The sequence below is a fragment of the Astyanax mexicanus genome, chromosome 12 (genome assembly GCF_023375975.1).
Source record: "Astyanax mexicanus isolate ESR-SI-001 chromosome 12, AstMex3_surface, whole genome shotgun sequence".
NCBI lineage: Eukaryota > Metazoa > Chordata > Actinopteri > Characiformes > Acestrorhamphidae > Astyanax > Astyanax mexicanus.
Genome location: NC_064419.1, coordinates 50,597,678 through 50,616,046, shown reverse-complemented (window position 1 = coordinate 50,616,046; position 18,369 = coordinate 50,597,678). Strand labels below are relative to the sequence as shown.

At 39.7% G+C, this 18,369-nt stretch overlaps 2 protein-coding genes across 2 annotated transcripts in view; both read right to left on the bottom strand.

Moving 5' to 3' along the window:
- The window catches only part of pgm5 (phosphoglucomutase 5), a 44,123-nt gene extending 31,402 nt beyond the window's left edge, over positions 1-12,721 (bottom strand). Inside the window, exons 1-6 of the mRNA XM_049485610.1 lie at positions 12,286-12,721; positions 6,324-6,486; positions 5,686-5,832; positions 4,726-4,851; positions 4,416-4,606; positions 3,290-3,444 (exon numbers count right to left, since the gene is read on the bottom strand). Of these exons, the coding sequence (XP_049341567.1) occupies positions 3,290-3,444; positions 4,416-4,606; positions 4,726-4,851; positions 5,686-5,832; positions 6,324-6,486; positions 12,286-12,543 (1,040 nt within the window). The 5' untranslated portion in view covers positions 12,544-12,721. The remainder of the gene's footprint in view (positions 1-3,289; positions 3,445-4,415; positions 4,607-4,725; positions 4,852-5,685; positions 5,833-6,323; positions 6,487-12,285) is intronic.
- Positions 12,722-14,573: 1,852 nt separating this feature from the next.
- On the bottom strand, positions 14,574-18,334 carry foxd5 (forkhead box D5). The gene is made up of 2 exons (XM_007241647.4): positions 17,943-18,334; positions 14,574-16,093 (listed from the first exon to the last, which is right to left on the bottom strand). The coding sequence occupies exon 2, from the start codon at positions 15,849-15,851 to the stop codon at positions 14,835-14,837; it is 1,017 nt and encodes a 338-aa protein (XP_007241709.2). The 5' UTR covers positions 15,852-16,093; positions 17,943-18,334; the 3' UTR covers positions 14,574-14,834.
- Positions 18,335-18,369: the final 35 nt, after the last annotated feature.

Here is an 18,369-nt window from a genome sequence, read left to right as displayed (position 1 = left end):
CTAACATTTATCTAACATCCCCCCGAGTACAGAGGAGCACAAGGGAGCGCTCGGCTAATAACACACGACACAAATCACACGACACAAATCACACAACACTAATCACACGACACAAATCACACAACACTAATCACACAACACAAATCACACGACACAAATCACACAACACAAATCACACAACACAAATCACACAACACTAATCACACGACACTAATCACACGACACTAATCACACGACACTAATCACACGCCACAAATCACACGACACTAATCACACGACACTAATCACACGACACAAATCACACGACACAAATCACACAGCACTAATCACACAGCACTAATCACACAACACTAATCACACGACACTAATCACACGACACTAATCACACGACACAAATCACACGACACAAATCACACAGCACTAATCACACAGCACTAATCACACAACACTAATCACACGACACTAATCACACGACACTAATCACACGACACAAATCACACGACACAAATCACACAGCACTAATCACACAGCACTAATCACACAACACTAATCACACGACACTAATCATATGACACTAATCACACGACACAAATCACACGACACAAATCACACGACACAAATCACACGACACTAATCACACAACACTAATCACACGACACAAATCACACGACACAAATCACACGACACTAATCACACAACACTATTCACACAACACTAATCACACGACACTAATCACACAACACTAATCACACAACACTAATCACACGACACAAATCACACGACACTAATCACACGACACTAATCACACAACACTATTCACACAACACTAATCACACGACACTAATCACACAACACTAATCACACAACACTATTCACACGACACTAATCACACGACACAAATCACACGACACAAATCACACACAAAATAAAAGTATAATCTAACACGAGTATTAACCCCCGCATTCAGCACAAACACACAGCTGCTTTATTTAGTCCCCATACAAACATTCTGCCAATACAATAGGACCTTCTGGAGCAGATAAACATGAGCCAGATGTGGGCACTCTGCTCAGAATCAAATTAAAAAAGAAATTACAGATTTCCAAAATCACATTTTTTAAAAAATTAAAAATGTTCAGAATCACATTGTTAATCAGTTTTTGATTTTGATTAGAAATTTCCCCTTTCTGGAATAACATTTCTTAAGAGTTTGATTTTTCAGAATCATATTTTTGAGAAGTTAATGATTTTTCAGAATCACATTTTTTATGAGTTTATGATTTTTCAGAATCATAAGTTTATTAATATTATATAAAGTGTATAATAGTTTATTATCAGAGTTTAAAGGTTTATGTGAGTATTACACTGTAAGCAGATTAAATATTAAATATGAGTGAGGTGAGGGCGGGAGGAAGCGTATGATCCGATTGGGCGGAATCAGATCACTTCCTCTGGAACCGCCAGCGTTAATAACGAATCACTTTCTTCCGTTCAGCCGTTTCCTGTCTGATCAGTGAACAGCCGGAGTGCTGAGGCAGATCTGGGATCAGTGAACTGTAGATCAGAGCTCTGCAGCTGCTGGACTGGTACTGAGGTACTGAACTCAGATTCAGACTGAATATTTAACTCAGATATCCCAGAATTCCCTGCTGAGTAACATCACGTCAGCGGGGGCAGTGGGAGACGGAGCTCAGCGTTATTTTTGGTGGGGTGACGGGTGGAGATGAGCTAATTCTGTTATTCATAGAGAGAGTGATTCCCCCCCCCCCATGCCTCCACCCGTCTCTGCCCACACACTCCCTACAGCTGTTCTGTGAAGGACTCAGTGGTTTGTTAGTGAACACTAGTGAACAAACAGCATCATGAAGACCAAGAAGAAACTCTCCAGACATGAAGTTTTGGAGTAGAAGTTTAAAGCAGGATTAGGTTATAAAAACACCTCTAAAACTGAGATTTAATTTTTATTAAAATATTATTATTATTGGACAATGAAACTGAATCACCTGTCATCATTTTAGTGGGATTTTAGGTTTCATGGCTAAATTGGAGCAGCCTGGTGTTCAATCTTCATTAATTGCACATTGCACCAGTAAGAGCAGAGTGTGAAGGTTCAATTAGCAGGGTAAGAGCACAGTTCTGCTCTAAATATTACAATGCACACAACATTATGGGGGACATACCAGAGTTCAAAAGAGGACAAATTGTTGGTGCACGTCTTGCTGGAGCATCTGTGACCAAGACAGCAAGTCTTTGTGATGCAGCATCAAGAGCCACGGTATCCAGGGTAACGTCAGCATACCACCAAGAAGGACCAACCACATCCAACAGGATTAACTGTGGACGCTGTAAGAGGAAGCTGTCTGAAAGGGATGTTCGGGTGCTAACCCGGATTGTATCCAAAAAAACATAAAACCACGGCTGATTAAATCACGCAGAATTCAATGTGCACCTCAACTCTCCTGTTTCCACCAGAACTGTCCGTCACCACAATCAATTACTGTGCTCTAAAACCAGGTGTTTCAGTTTCATTGTTCAAACCCTGTATCTGAAGTATAGTAAACTTACAAATTTTTATTAATTATTCAAACAAACTGGAAGGTTTGATGTTCTGGATGCACTGTGCTCGGGGACGGTGGGATTAGTGTAGAGATCAGGACTCAGAGTGAAAGATAAAACTCAACAACTGGTGAAGCTGTGGGGGAGCAGCACTCCCAACATTCCTCCTCACACTGTGTGTGTGTGTGCGTGTGTGTATAGTGTGTGTGTGCGTGTGTGTGTATAGTGTGTGTGTGCGTGTGTGTGTATAGTGTGTATGGTGTGTGTGTGTGTGTGTAGTGTGTGTGTGTGTGTGTGTATAGTGTGTATGGTGTGTGTGTGTGTATAGTGTGTGTGTGTGTGTATGTGTGTGTATAGTGTGTATGGTGTGTGTGTGTGTATAGTGTGTGTGTGTGTATGTGTGTGTATAGTGTGTATGGTGTGTGTGTGTGTGTGTGTAGTGTGTGTGTGTGTGTATAGTGTGTGTGTGTGTAGTGTGTATGTGCGTGTGCGTGTGTGTGTATAGTGTGTATAGTGTGTGTATAGTGTGTGTGTGTGTGTATAGTGTGTGTATAGTGTGTGTGTGTGTATAGTGTGTGTGTGTGTATAGTGTGTATGGTGTGTGTGTGTGTGTATAGTGTGTGTGTGTGTGTATAGTGTGTGTGTGTGTGTGTGTGTATAGTGTGTGTGTGTGTATAGTGTGTATGGTGTGTGTGTGTGTGTGTATAGTGTGTATGGTGTGTGTGTGTATCACCTGTCCAGGGCGGTGCTGGTGGGCATGCTGCGGGCGAATCCTCTGATGCCCACCTGTCTGAAGTACGGGACGCAGGATAGGTTGGCTGCCATCACAGCCAGCGAATCAGACGGGTTCACGAAGAATCCATTCTGACCCAGAATCATACAGCGGTCCTGCAACCAGAACCAGAACCAACACTGTAATACTGATCACCAGTGCATCGCTATCTTACACCCCACCAACACTCATTTAAACAGCAGCAGAGCTTCTGAATATATCTACAGTAATGGGCGTGGTGATCTGATGCACGGCTCACCTATAGATCACTAAACCAGGGCCCAAAGTGAAAATATGATTTGGTACTAAAATTCTGAGCATTAAAAACACTATTTATTTAAGAGTTATAAACAGGTAATTAGAAGTGTAGACGTGAAATTAAATCAAAATCAGTGTGACTGAGATTTTGTGTAAAATTAATCTGTGAATATTCCTCATTATTGCTCTGTGTTACTGAAGAGGATAAAATACTTCTAAATAATCAAATACCAGATTCACAGAATTTAACACCCGATATTCTTCACCGCAGGTTTATTAACACTATTCATTATATTATAGCGCCACCATGTGAAGTAATAAAGCAGTAGCTTTAGTTAGTCTAATTGGGGGGCGGGGCTTAGGGAGTTTAAAGCTCCTATGGCCCTATCCAGACGAGATTAGTTTCTCAGGGGGACGTCTGTGAAAAATATTTAAAACTTCTACTCAGAAGTGTGAAATATACTCAGTTTTTAGGATTTATCGGTCACATGACATGGTGGTGTTCAGTAGCTCCTCCATTTCCACTCGCTGTTTTTTTTAACGTGGATCTCCGCGGAAACCGTGGCGCGCCCAAAGTGTAATTACGGTGCGCGGCAGTGGACAAATATCTATTTTATTAAAGGCGAGGAGACGAAACTCAGAGATGTGCGTCCGGACGGGACTAAAATTACCGGAGGAGCACGGAGTTCAGAGAAAAACAGTAGATAGGGCTTATGTTTCAATAAACACATCTGTATTTGATGCCACGTATCGTATTGATATGATACTATATAATATATATTGTGATACTGATATGTCGCCCCAGTATCAGATGTTTAGCGGGACTCACCCCGTCTGCGTCGAACGCGGCGCCGAACCCGAATTCTCCACCCTTCATGGACTCCATCAGCGAGACGGCGAAGGTGGGGTTGGGATTGGGGTACTGCCCCCCGAAATCCTCCAGAGGAACACAGTTCACCGCCGAGTTCACCGGAGCCCCCAGTTCATCACACAGGATCCTCCTCACGTACGGACCCATCACTGAAACCCATCACACAGCCAGTTACACCCTGTACCGTATCCAATCAGGTTAGATTAGTGACTACATCCTGTCATCAGCACCTGTGTGGGCGGAGCCTCCTGTATGATCAGGTTCTTACCTCCGTTCATGGCGTCGATTCGGATCTTCAGCTGATCTGGACCCGTGAGGAGGTTCTTAATCGCTCCAAAATCAAAAATCCCACGAAGCATGTTCAGATAGATCTCCACCGAATCCACGATCTCCACTGTTACAACAAAAGGCACACGTTCCCTTTTCAGGTTGTTGATGGTGGAATATGGAGCTAGTGTTCATTTTCTACATTAAAGCTCCGCCATAAATACAGTAGTAGTAAAAATGTTAATTTTTGCTTTATATAAAAATTAGGGTTGTGCCATATCATATCATACGCAATATTCTCAGCAACATTATTAAATATGGTGATTATTGATATTATATCCTAAATGATCGTGCCATATCACCCACCCCTAATTATCACATCAGGGTTCTACTTTTTTACAGTTTTTATCAAAAGAAAAATTCACACTGTTCTCATTTCCCATTATATATCTACTAGAGACAGATTATATCTGTCCAGTATCATTTATTTTACTTTAATCCTGGATATACGGAGACATTTGGAGTGTATTATTATTAGTATCATGATTTTCTGGATCAATGACTTCTGTTACTGTAAATCTGATAAAAAATTATTTTTTTGCAGTAGTGTATTCTTGATTTTTTTCTAATTCAGTGTTCTGTCATATCACCAAGAGTATCGCTATTGCAAAAATATCATGAAATATTGAGATATTATTTTAGACCCTATATAAAATTAATATTTTTATATGCTATTACTGTATTTTGGTAGTGAAAAGTAGTAAACAATGACCTGTTTATGACACTAAATACAGCTAAAAAGTATGCTAATGTAAAGTTTGTGGTCAAACTTACTGACATGATAAATATGCATTTAAAACACGCATAAATGGTTTAACGCTAAACGCTGCTTATAATGCAAACATCTAATAATCTCTTATTGCAATAAGAAATTTAGATTTAATTAAATCTGAAAGCGAACCCCGGAAAGGCTTGAACTTGTTCTCCAGGTCGAAGTCCTGGCGTCCGAGGCGGGACAGGTCGATGTGCAGGTCGGGACAGATGGCGTACTCCTCCAGAGTCCTGCTCACCTGATAGATCCTCTCCATCACTGTATCTGGAGACGGACCTGAAATATAAAGATTATCTTTAATTCACTACAACCAGAAGATCTGTTGTAAAGTCGAGTTATCAGTCGTGCAGTTTGATTTAGGGCGTCAGTGTGTCTTTGTTGTCGTTTGCTGTTGATTCAAGATGGCGGCACGAGGACACAGCGTTTTCATGTTTTTTTGTCCTGTAAGTCGCAATGTTTTTGTGCGTCTTTGTCGTGCGTTCACGTCCTAAATTGATTGTCTTCTGTCTCATGTATGTCTATTTGTGTATTGTACATCAGTGTCTACCATTTTTTACATTTATAATCTATTTTCTGTCCTTGCTGTAATTTGGGAAGGAGAGTAATGTAATTTTAATCTTCTGGATGTCCTGTACACATGCAGTACTCACAATAAAACTACTTGACTTGACTAAAGTAAACAGGTGAGTTGAGTCTGCAGGTGTTGCGCTGAATTCTCTGAATTAAATGATTTATCACAGTATCTGCATGTGATAATGGAAGCTCACCTCCGTTAGCGATGTTAAATTTGATCCCGAAGTCTCCGCCCGGGCCTCCGGGGTTGTGACTGGCGGTGAGGATGATCCCGCCGATGGCTTTGATCTTCCTGATGATGCAGGACACGGCTGGAGTGGACAGGATGCCGTTGTGTCCGATCACCAGCCGTCCGATCTGTTCGACAGACAGCATTAGTAGTTTAGGTTTTTAATGGGAATGCAACACCACAGCAGCCACACAGCATTGCCACCAGCTAGCAACACCATAGTATTGACCTAGTAACCACCTGGGATACCATAACAACTACTTTACATCACCACTGCAGCCACCTAGCACCCACCTGGTAACCACTTACAAAAACCATAGCAAATACTGAGCACCCATTTAGAAACTACATGGTAAACCATAGTAACCATCTTGCAAAACCATAAGAACCACCACCAATAAACATTAAAATGTTTTATATTCTATATTATCTATCTCTCAGATGTTATTATCTCATTATAAATAGATTTTCCCAGCAGCCCGCACAGTGTATTGTCCAGGCTGTAAGAGACAGCTGAGAGACAGGGGGACGGGGGACGGGAGGAGGACACTGATGACCCACAGCTGAGAGACAGGGGGGGACGGGGGACGGGCTCGGCATGTGGAGGTTATCATAGCAGGCATAGCTGGTCTGGAGGTACGACTGTAAACCTGCAACCTTCAGAGGCGCCAGTGCAGCTCCTGCTGCATACCAGAGCGACCACCGCATCCCCCGAAACTCCCCGCGGCTCAGAGCCGGATTACACTGACCTGAGGACGAGCTAAACACGGGGCAGAGCGGTGGCACGCTGCGCCGTAACCCGAGAGACCTGACCTCAGGTCAGCGCCCCGGATACCACGTGTACACACAGTGGGGGGCGGGGCATGAAAGCAATTCACTGAGTCATTCAGCTTTTTCAGATCTGAGATCACACGCTGACATCTGTAACGATGAGCCAGCGCACTGTCACTCTCTGATCCTGCCTCGCTGTTCTATTACACTCATCTACTCTTTATCACGATACTTATCTTACCAACCACTTAGCAACATCATAGCAACCACCTAGTAACTGCCTGGGATACCACCACAACTACCAAGGAAGATTATAGCAACCACCTAGTAATTGGTGGCAGTTAGCTACCAACACCTTTTATTCCTTTTGCCATGACTGTTCTATTACATTAATCTGCTCTTCATTAGAATAAGGGGCGGGTGATATGATACAGAACAGATTAACTTAACTACCACAAAACATATTTATTATAGTTATTTGTTATCTTTTCAAAAGATAAAAATATATTACTGTGTATGATGCAAAATGATGCACCTGAATTTAGGATAAATACTCAGCTTTCTAGCAATATAATAGCAATTACACAGCAGCTATCTGGCAACACCCCAGCAACCACCTAATAACCACTTTGCAACATCATAGCAATAACCTGCCAGCCCCAGTTAACCACCTGTAATCCCAACAGTACTCAGCCCTTTAATCAGCATTTAAACGTATTTTTAAAAGGTAAATGAGAGTTTTTCTGGGATTAAAAGTGTGAATTCAGCTGTAACTGGAAATATCTGAGGAGCACAGCTTTCCACACGTGCTCACGTTTACAAGCACATGCCCAACCATGTGGATGGAGGCCATGCTTCGGTTACCTCTTGTTTACTCCTGCCCCTCCCCCTCACGTTTCTCAGGCAGCAGCAGCCTGTCACTCACACAGACACAGAGACAGCGCTGTGTATCTACTTCTTGTTTCAAGAATCAAAACATTACAACATGACAGCTTTGATTTAATTGCCTTAAGTGGCATCACATGTCCTGCGATGTGACTATTGCACATGCGTACATCGCAATGACGATAATTTAAAAATATTGTGCAGCCCTGCATCTAGTAACACCATACCAACCACCTGATAATAGTTTAGCAGCCTCTTAATAACTACTTTTAAGCAACATCATAGCCAATCCCCCCCGCTTACTGTATAAAGAAGCATTTCACTGAGTCACTCAGCTTCTATAAATAGTGAATTATCTGCTTCTGTAATGATGAGCCAGCGCACTGTCACTCTGTGATTCTGCTGCGCTGTTCTATTACACTGATCAGCTCTTCATCAGCTCTTCATCAGCTCTTCATTAGGAATAAACGCTTTACTCGCTGCCTAAAACCCGCCGGCTATTCCGGGCCGGATTCGGACCACAGGAGCCTGAGCTCCGTTCCACCAAACCCTCAGAGCTACTTATCCTTATAAGGTCCTGTATAAACTCTGAGCCGAGAGAGAGAGAGAGAGAGAGAGAGAGAGAGAGACAGAGAGAGAGAGAGAGACAGAGAGAGAGAGAGAGAGACAGAAGACAGAGAGAGAGGTGGAGAGAGAGAGGAAGCTAAGACCATATCACGTCACAGCTCTTCATCATCACAGTCTAATCACATCTCTTCTTAAATAATTATTAATAACACTGTTATTAATTTCTTATTCATTTATCTATTTTGTTTTTATTAATCTATATGATTTACTTTTATATTTATATTTAAGGTTAATGTATATTTTTAATATTTATTGCTGTTTTATATCTTTTGTGTATTAGGTACTTGTTTCATTGCTTTGGCAAAAGTTGTTCATTTGCAATTCATGCCAATAAAACTACTATAAAAAAATTTAAAAAATGTGAACATTTTGAGAAAGGGAGAGAGAGACAGACAGATAGAGATAGAGCGAGAGATTCTGAAGGTTGGGTGTGATCAGGTAACACAAGCTAATCATACCAAGCATAAATCCTGATGATTGATGGATGATAGATATGATTATACTGTATAAAACTGAATAAAAAGCACTTCAACACTTCCACCCATCACACATCCAACAGAATCACAGCTGCTGCAGAACCTACGTCTGTTTGGACGATATATTGTTCCAGAAATAAACACGACACTGTACTGCTGTTATTTTAAGAGCATCGTATGCAGTTTAAAGCAGCCCAGGTTTCTCCTTCATCACACCGATGTAAAGACGATGGTGGCTGACTAAACAAGAGATAATTCACAGAAACGACCGTCTTGTTTCTCTCAGTGCGTCGTAGATTTACTGTCATATGCACAAAATAATCAAGCAGTTACACTGTACAATCAAATTCTCACTTTGCAGTTTCTTGCAGTAAAGACTTGTCTAACAGATAACCATCTCTCTCACCAAGAGGTACACTACCCAGGGTGGAAGGTAAGACCAAGTGTCTAATCAGACCATATCTGTCTCAGATGGTGAGGAGGCTGAATGTAAACGCAAGCTCAATACTCTATAAAACTCAAAACGAAACAAAAACATGGGTAGTCAGAAAACCGTAATCTACAAACAAAACTAAACACTTAAATACACTAACTATCAGCATATCTGTGAACGTCAGAGTAAAAAAACTTACTTATAAGACCTGACCCAAGTCCTGCAAGAAACAAAGAACTTTATATACACTGAGACGGACAAGAAACACCTGGGGTAGGTAACGAGAGGCTACAAATGAGATCCAGATGGAAACACTAATCAACAGGCAGAGTCATAAACAGAACTTTTACAAACACAGACCAGACAAAACAGGACAAAAGCATGAGGACACCTGTAATCATTTACATATCCGTGCATGCTGGGCTTGTCGTGATTCGGAGCACATTCATTGTTTGATTGCATACTAGAATTTTAATGTAATTACACACTTTAAAAAGACATGAACTTTTAAGTGTCACACCTGCACAACCTGTACCTTTAAGATCAGCCTGTACAGTGCTAAGAGGCTGACTCCACCCCTCACACACACCTGTGGGACATCACCTGAATTTACTCTATATACTGTTACTCACACACATTTAAGTAGTGAGATATTGCCACATCCGTGTTTTATAAAGCGTTTCTGTGCTGTATTTATTATTTCTGTTTTTTTTAACCGGGGGGGGTGGGTATGGAGGTCTGGCTCTGGGCCGGATCTCCCCGGGTTCCCCCGCCGCTGCCGGGTGGTTGAGCGGGGGTTCCGCAGAGTGAAGTGGTTCATGGGCAGGAAGCAGATTATGGAAAATGAGCAGATAAGATACGAAGCTCTTCACTGGACCAGCTGAAAAATATGTCCTCAGAACCGTCCGGTCCGAACTGCTGCCAAACACACCATTAAATCTCCATTATCTTCATTTCCCTACTGTTTCCCAGAGAAAACCAAATATAGGCAAAACATAATGTTCCACAGCTCTGTTATTACAGATATTTAATATTTATACAATAAATCTATACAATTAAGAGATAAACGTGTGATTATAAAAGAAATTCTGAGGTAACTATATGATTAGAATAGCACTGCTGAGGTAAATGTATAATTACAATAAAAAATATGTGGTAAATGTGTGAATATTGTGTGAGAATATTGAAATTGAATTATTATAATAACTCTGACGTAAATGTTTGATTATAATATAATTATATGTAAAAGGTAAATGTGTGGTTAACATAATAACTCTGAGGTAAATATGTAGTTGTAACACTAATTCTGAGGTAACTGTGTAATTATAATACAAATTCTGAGGTAAATGTCTGGTTATAATATACATTTTAATACAATATATAATAAATAATAAATATATTCACTTAAGTGTATGGATGTAAACACACCATAGAGATAATTCAAAGAGTGTAAAGATGTGGCAAATATATCATTCCCACTCACATAAATAAAACATTTTTGTTTTATTCTACCTAGGATATATAAAACAGATCATTTTCTAATATTCTAACATGTTAAATGTTTGCTGCTCTTTAAAGGGTGTAAACTGCGTTTTAAACTATTACATTATCATCATACAGGTGCCATAAATAGCCTTAAAATGACAATAATAAAAATTATCCCCATCATTTTCAGTTGTCGCCAAAAACTGGCCTTCATCTGGATTTTTAGCAGGAGAACCTTAGAAGGAGTGTTAGAGCTCATCAGTATGACAATATTTATAAGAGATGCACCGAATACTTGGCAACCAAGATTATTCAGCCATAAAAGCACTTTTGGTGTTCATTTGAATACATGTATACTAAATGTACACTAAACAAGGACAATAATTTATATTATTATTATATTATTATAATTATTATTATAGAAGAGAAACAGCTGGAAGGGCCAGAAACAGCAGGTTTGAGTTATTTTTTATCCTCTTCTCACATAAATTAAATGAAATAAAGTGTTCAGTATCACTTAACACACTCAGCAACAGTTTACTCAGTTTACTACCTCAAGCTGTACAGGACTAGGTTAGAAACTTTTGATAAGCTAAATTAGCTTTATCATTTGTTCTTTTTAACCACAAGACTGTCTTTTTTTAGGATTCTGGGGTATATGTGTTATAATAATGAAAATTCTGAGGTGAATGTGTGATTAGAATACTGAAATTGAATTACAATAATAATTCTAGTCTAATTCTGAGGTAAAAGTATGGTTATAACTCTAATTTTGAGGTAAATGTGTGGTTATAACACTAATTCTGAGGTAAATGTATGATTATAACACTAATTCTGAGGTAAATTTGTGATTATAACACTAATTCTGAGGTAAATTTGTGATTATAACACTAATTCTGAGGTAAATGTATGATTATAACACTAATTCTGAGGTAAATTTGTGATTATAACACTAATTCTGAGGTAAATGTGTGGTTATAACACTAATTCTGAGGTAAATGTATGATTTTAACACTAATTCTGAGGTAAATTTGTGGTTATAACACTAATTCAGAGGTAAATTTGTGGTTATAACACTAATTCTGAGGTAAATGTATGGTTATAACACTAATTCTGAGGTAAATTTGTGGTTATAACACTAATTCTGAGGTAAATGTGTGGTTATAACACTAATTCTGAGGTAAATGTATGGTTTTAAGAGCTGTGCTGATTGATGGACCCCTGTGCCCGCTGTCACTCAGTGCCCTTACCCCGTTGGCAGCTGCCATCTGCACGATCACCTCGATGGCGGTTCGGCTGAAGTAGCGGCCGTCGCTGCCCACCAGCATGGTGCAGCCCTGGCGGTCCCGCAGGTCGATGGCGGACAGCAGGCTCTGGATGTAGTTCTGGAGGAAGTTCTTCTGGGTCTCGAACACCGCGGTCCGCCGCCGCAGCCCGGTGCTGCCCGGCCGCTGGTCCTCGAACGGAGTGGTCTGCACGGTCAGCACGGGGATGGGGGTGGTCTCCATGTTCCGCGAGCCGCTGTCTGATCAATAATCGATAAATCCTTTAATACTGATCAGATATTAATCTATAATACTGTATATAAACTCAGAGAGAGAGACAGGAGCGCGCGGGGGAACTTCAGCGGGGCGCGCGCGCGTGTGCACGAGCGACGAGAGCGCGCATCACACTGTCCAAACTTTTACACACACACACACACACACACACACACACACACACACACACACACACACACACACACACACACACACACACTCACCACTCATCACCCACAAATATCCCGGACAGGGCAGTGTGTGTGTGTGTGTGTGTGTGTGTGTGTGTGAGGGAGCGCACGCGCCTGAGTAAACAGACAGACATTAAAGCTCATCTTCACTTTAAAATTATTTTTAAAAGTAATAAAAAGGTAATTTATTTGGGTGCTTTATGTACATTAAATATGTTCATATATTTATATTATATATTTGTGTATTTGTGTTCTATCCTTATATCCTGTATTGTGATTTTACAGTGTAGAAAGACTCGTGTAAAATAATAAATATTGTGATAAATATTTGTGGGGATGACCTTTCACCTAAAAGTCCCAACTATTTAAAACATTTAATTGAACGTTGATTAATTTTAGCATGAACTGATGATGAATATTAAATTAAATAAAGATTTAAGATTTAAGAAAGGCTGTTTTTCTTTTAAAATAATAACTAACAGATTATTTGGTAAAACTACCAAACAATAACGTTTATTTAACATACTTTACTATCAGGAGCATTGTTGGTCCTTGCGGGGACATCTGGTCCTCACAAATATAGAACCACAAACACACACACACTACACAAACACTCACACACACTACACACACACACACACACACACACACACACACACACACACACACACACACACACACACGCACACACAGTCTACCAAAATACCGTCTAAACTTTAGCGCCCTCTAGTGGTAACTCCAGTAACCCGAATCTAATATTCTAAATTTTAAATATCTACCATCATTTTATTTCACTTTTTAAATATTTTTAAACTTATTTATATTTCTATCTCACTGTTCTTTGTACTTTACAGACTGCATTTAGTAATGAACTCTTGTTTATTTATTTATATGAGATATGTGTATGCCTTCATGAAAAGCAACTTTTGTTATTCTACTGGAAAAAGGCAAAAAAATAAATATTGTCACTTTGCCGTTATTAAAATGAGCTCTTATCTGTTGTGCAGGAAGAATTCACTGCTAATCAAGAATACACATATATGTAACAATTGGGACAATAATAAAAAAATATATATATATATATATATATATATATTGAACACTTCTGTTCAGAAGTTTGGAATCACTGTTTTCAATAAAATACATTTTGAAAAAGGAATTCAGAATACACTTGTGAATTTAACATCATAGTTTTTTAAAAAATGGCTAAAATAAAAAAAACTTAAATGTGCCCACAGTGATGACCCATAGTGGATAAATAAAGCTGTAGGACAACAAAATATCACATATCAAATATTATCTATATAAGTGTTTTGATGTATTCTTTGGTGTTTTATTCAATTCTTACTCCTTTAACACTTCAAAACCTATTATTACACATAAAGCACATATAAAAATAAAGTCTGATATAACAAAGTATTTAAAATTACAAAAATGGATTAGTTGTTTTACTAGTATTTGTTTGTTTTAGTACTTAAATATTTTGCACTGTATAATCTATTATTGCATATAAAGCAACACAAATATTAGGCATAATATAATAAGTTATTCAACTTAACTTTTAAGTTGAACAGTTTAATTTAACAGTTTTGATACAGTTAATATGTATTTTTATTTAAAAAAATATTTCTGCCTTTTTGTTTCAGCCTGGAAACATGTTTCACAGAAGATATTTACCACACAAATAAAACGTAATGTAAATTAAGTGCACTATATAGGAAAAACTCAAACACGTTTTTTTATAATAATATAATAATTACATTTATTTTCTTGATAAGGACACAAAATAGTCATTTTTAACATGTAACAATTTAAAATCAATATTATTACAAAACATATTACACTCATATTTAGATTTATATATATATTAACATCACATATATATCTATTTACATTAGAACTGTAATGCAGTTAAAAACACTGCACTTGAGAATGGCGCCTCCATAAAACACCTATAAAGTCCTGAAAAGAACATCCTGCTGTCCCTTAGTCCTGCTGTTTCTCAGTCCTGCTGTCCTGCTGTCCCTTAGTCCTGCTGTTTCTCAGTCCTGCTGTCCCTCAGTCCCTCAGTTACGAGTAGGCCACCCGCAGGGTCTCTGTGAACGGGACGGTGCTCAGGGCAAAAGGAGTCCTGCCACCCGGCAGCCACTGTGGCAGCACGCAGGACGGCGGCAGGCGCGGGCAGAGGTACTCGGGTGGCAGGTGCTGGGCGGAGGGTTTGTGTAACTCTGGGACGGATTTGGCCATGATGCTCTCGATACTAAAGGAACACTTCCGGACCGGGCCTTCGGTTCCGGGTCTGTGCTGCTCGGGGAGTCTGAGCTGGAGTTCTGCAGCCTTGGTGCCGGCTGTGCTGTTCTGAAACTGAAAACATGGTGGCGGTTGCACCGTCTGCTGGACCATGCTGTCTGTGGGTGGTACAACCAGGGCTTGGGAGTCTTGGGGAGGCAGGTATCCGAGGGGGGTGGCGTGTGTTAGTACCGGTCCCGGTACGCAATAGGGTCTCCCGTAGGGACGGTACCCGATCAGGTTCGGGTAGAGTATGAGTCCGTCGCTGGAGAATTCCGGCTGACTGCGTTTGAAGCGCTTGCGTCTGCGCAGGAAGCTGCCGTTATCGAACATGTCCTCCGACGCCGGGTCCAGGGACCAGTAGTTGCCCTTGCCCGGGTTGCCCGGCTCTCTGGGGATCTTGATGAAGCAGTCGTTGAGCGACAGGTTGTGGCGGATGGAGTTCTGCCAGGCTGGGAACTTGGCGCGGTAGTAGGGGAACCTGTCGCTGATGAAGTGGCAGATGCCGCTGAGGGTGAGCTTCTTCATGGGGCTCTGCAGGATGGCCATAGTGATCAGGGCGATGTAGGAGTACGGCGGTTTCACCGAGCTGCTCCGGATCTGCTGACCCGAGGTCGGGCTTTGGGCCGGAGAGGTCGGGGTCGAGCTCTCGGACCCGTAGCTGCTCTCGCTTTCAGCAGAGGAGTCCTCCTCAGAGCTGCCACATTCAGTGCCGGGTTCCAGAGACGAGACATCCATAAAGACCCGGGTTAGATCCTCGGGGGGGAACTGGGTGGCTTCCTCCGGGGCGAGGATCATGGTTCCACGGGCTGGCGGGTCAAAGACACTGGCTCCTTACTCCTGAGTGTGTCCTGAGTGTGTCTGAGTGTGTGCCGGCTCTGTGTGTGGTGGGTGGCGGGTGGTCTATGAGGGCTGGTGGAGGTTGGGGCCTATTTATGAGACTGCAGTGTCCCGGTCTGCTGCTCCTCGGCCAATAAGGTCGCAGAGCCTCAGCGGGGAGTCACAGCTCTTTTCAGGTGTGGGGGGCTGCCTGTGACCTGCTGTAACATCACACACACACACACACACTGTAATCACATCATGAGAAAGTCAGGTATATTTGTCACATTCATTGTATTCAGTGTATTCATTCTTACATTCATTCATACATCATTACATTTCTTTATAAATCCAGTACAGTGAATTTCCACACTGTGGGGCTATTATATATATATATATATATATATATATATATATATATATATATATATATATATATATATATATATATATATATCTGTATTTAAATTTTGTCAATATATAATGGATAGAATTAGGTTTTAATATCTCATTATAATTATCACCACAAACAAAATTGTGTTTTTGAGATTCACTCTCACATTGTAGGTTACACATTTAATTTGCCCGGGCTCCCCGGGCGGCTCTGGCCGTGGCGGTGGCCGTGGCCGCGGGGCTCCCGCTGGGCGGATAACGGCTCTATCAGCATTAGAATGGGGGGGAGGAAGCGCTGCGGCCGCAGGAGGGCGCGGATACCGGCTACTGATCTCAGAACTGCTAATGAGAGACACTTCCTCACCTGGGGGAGCATCTGCCTCCCATCCCCTTTATTATCTCACCTGTATTATCTCACCTGATTCAGCCTAAAACAACAAAACACACACAACACCCGCTAAACCACCACTAACTCTACACTTTATAATATATACTGACGTAATAATAATATTATTGATCCAAATCTACAGTTTTTACTAGTTACAGTGAAGATATCTGGAATTACTTATTATTTCAAATAATAAGTGCTTTTTAATTATTTAGTTATTATTTCAACTAATAACAATCAATAGCAGAAATTAGATTTTTATTAGTCAAGAATAAGTTAGGACTAGTATCACTGGCATCATTTTAGCATAAAAAGGCTTAACGCACCCAATACATAAAAAAGTACAATATAATATTAAAATAGCTGGTAAAACTTAATAAATTACAATTAATTCACATTACTACAGAAAGGCTCAGCTTATTATTTGTTGTCAAAAGTTTAGATGATTAATTATTACAAAATTATTTAACTAACTACTGTCTCAATTCTTCATTATTTACAACATTCTTGAGCATTAAAATTGAGTAATGTTTAATAATGTATTAAATAGTGTGAATTAACAATTAGTTGAGACATAAATTAACCATTTAATAATGTTTTTAGTTTCATAAGTACTTATTTGTGACCTGTATTGTAAAATGTTACTAAATGGATTAGATTTATTAGATTATCAGTCCAAATTTAGCGTCTTTATTTTGCACCAGAGTTAGCTAAGATAGGCTAAGCTAAGCTACAATGCTAATGCTACCCGCTAGCTAACACACAGCGTTAGTCAGGCTTCAGCCAGATCTTTAATAAAAACATTCCCAAAACTTATATTCCAGTCAAATCACATCTAATTTATTAATACTATTTACTGTTATTTATATTAAAATAGCTTTTATACGTGTGCATTAAAACAGAACATGAGTTAAGTCACTGATTTTAGCTGTAGGTTCTTTTGCTGAACTGAGGTTTTGTTTGATTTTATTGTTCACAGGAAGTCTTACAGAGCCATAAACCACATTAACACGTCTGTGTGACGTTAATAAAAATACTAAGTGTGATTTAGGAAAGCAGAGGTTTAGTTTTTGGGCACTGTTGGGAAATATCTGAGTGACTGTTGATTCTGTGAGTTTGTTAAGCTAACGCTAGCTATGTTAGCTTAGAAGTAGTTCTGGACCGTTCCCTCAGTAAACTAATCTAGCTAAGCTAAGCTAATTTACACAATTCTCTCAGATTTTATACCAAATACATTATTTATTTCAAATATTAGCACATGTTTGATATGAACACCTAATATTACTTACCATTCAGAAGCAAAATCCTCACGTTTTCTGTAAATAATCAGTTAATATTGATTAATGCTAATTATTGTTACCTGAGTAAATACCAGGTGTTACTCAAGTCTGAAGGCAGTTTAATCTTTAATAAATAAAAAAAAGTTTTAAATTACAGATTAGGTGTTATTCAGTTTTGTTTGAGACACATATTTTGACTGAATATATTTACACATATATTTATCTCATCCTTAAGAACAAATACAGTTAATTCTAAAACACACAGGAAAAAACTGTGTTTAATATGTTTAATCAATGCTTAAACAAGTACATCTGCACTTAAACTAAAGTAAATGTTACTATATGAGCCACAGTTTGCATGTAAAAAATAAACAAAAATAAAACAAATTCTTTAGGGCTATATATTTTTTACAGTGGTGGAATTTTCTGTGTGTAG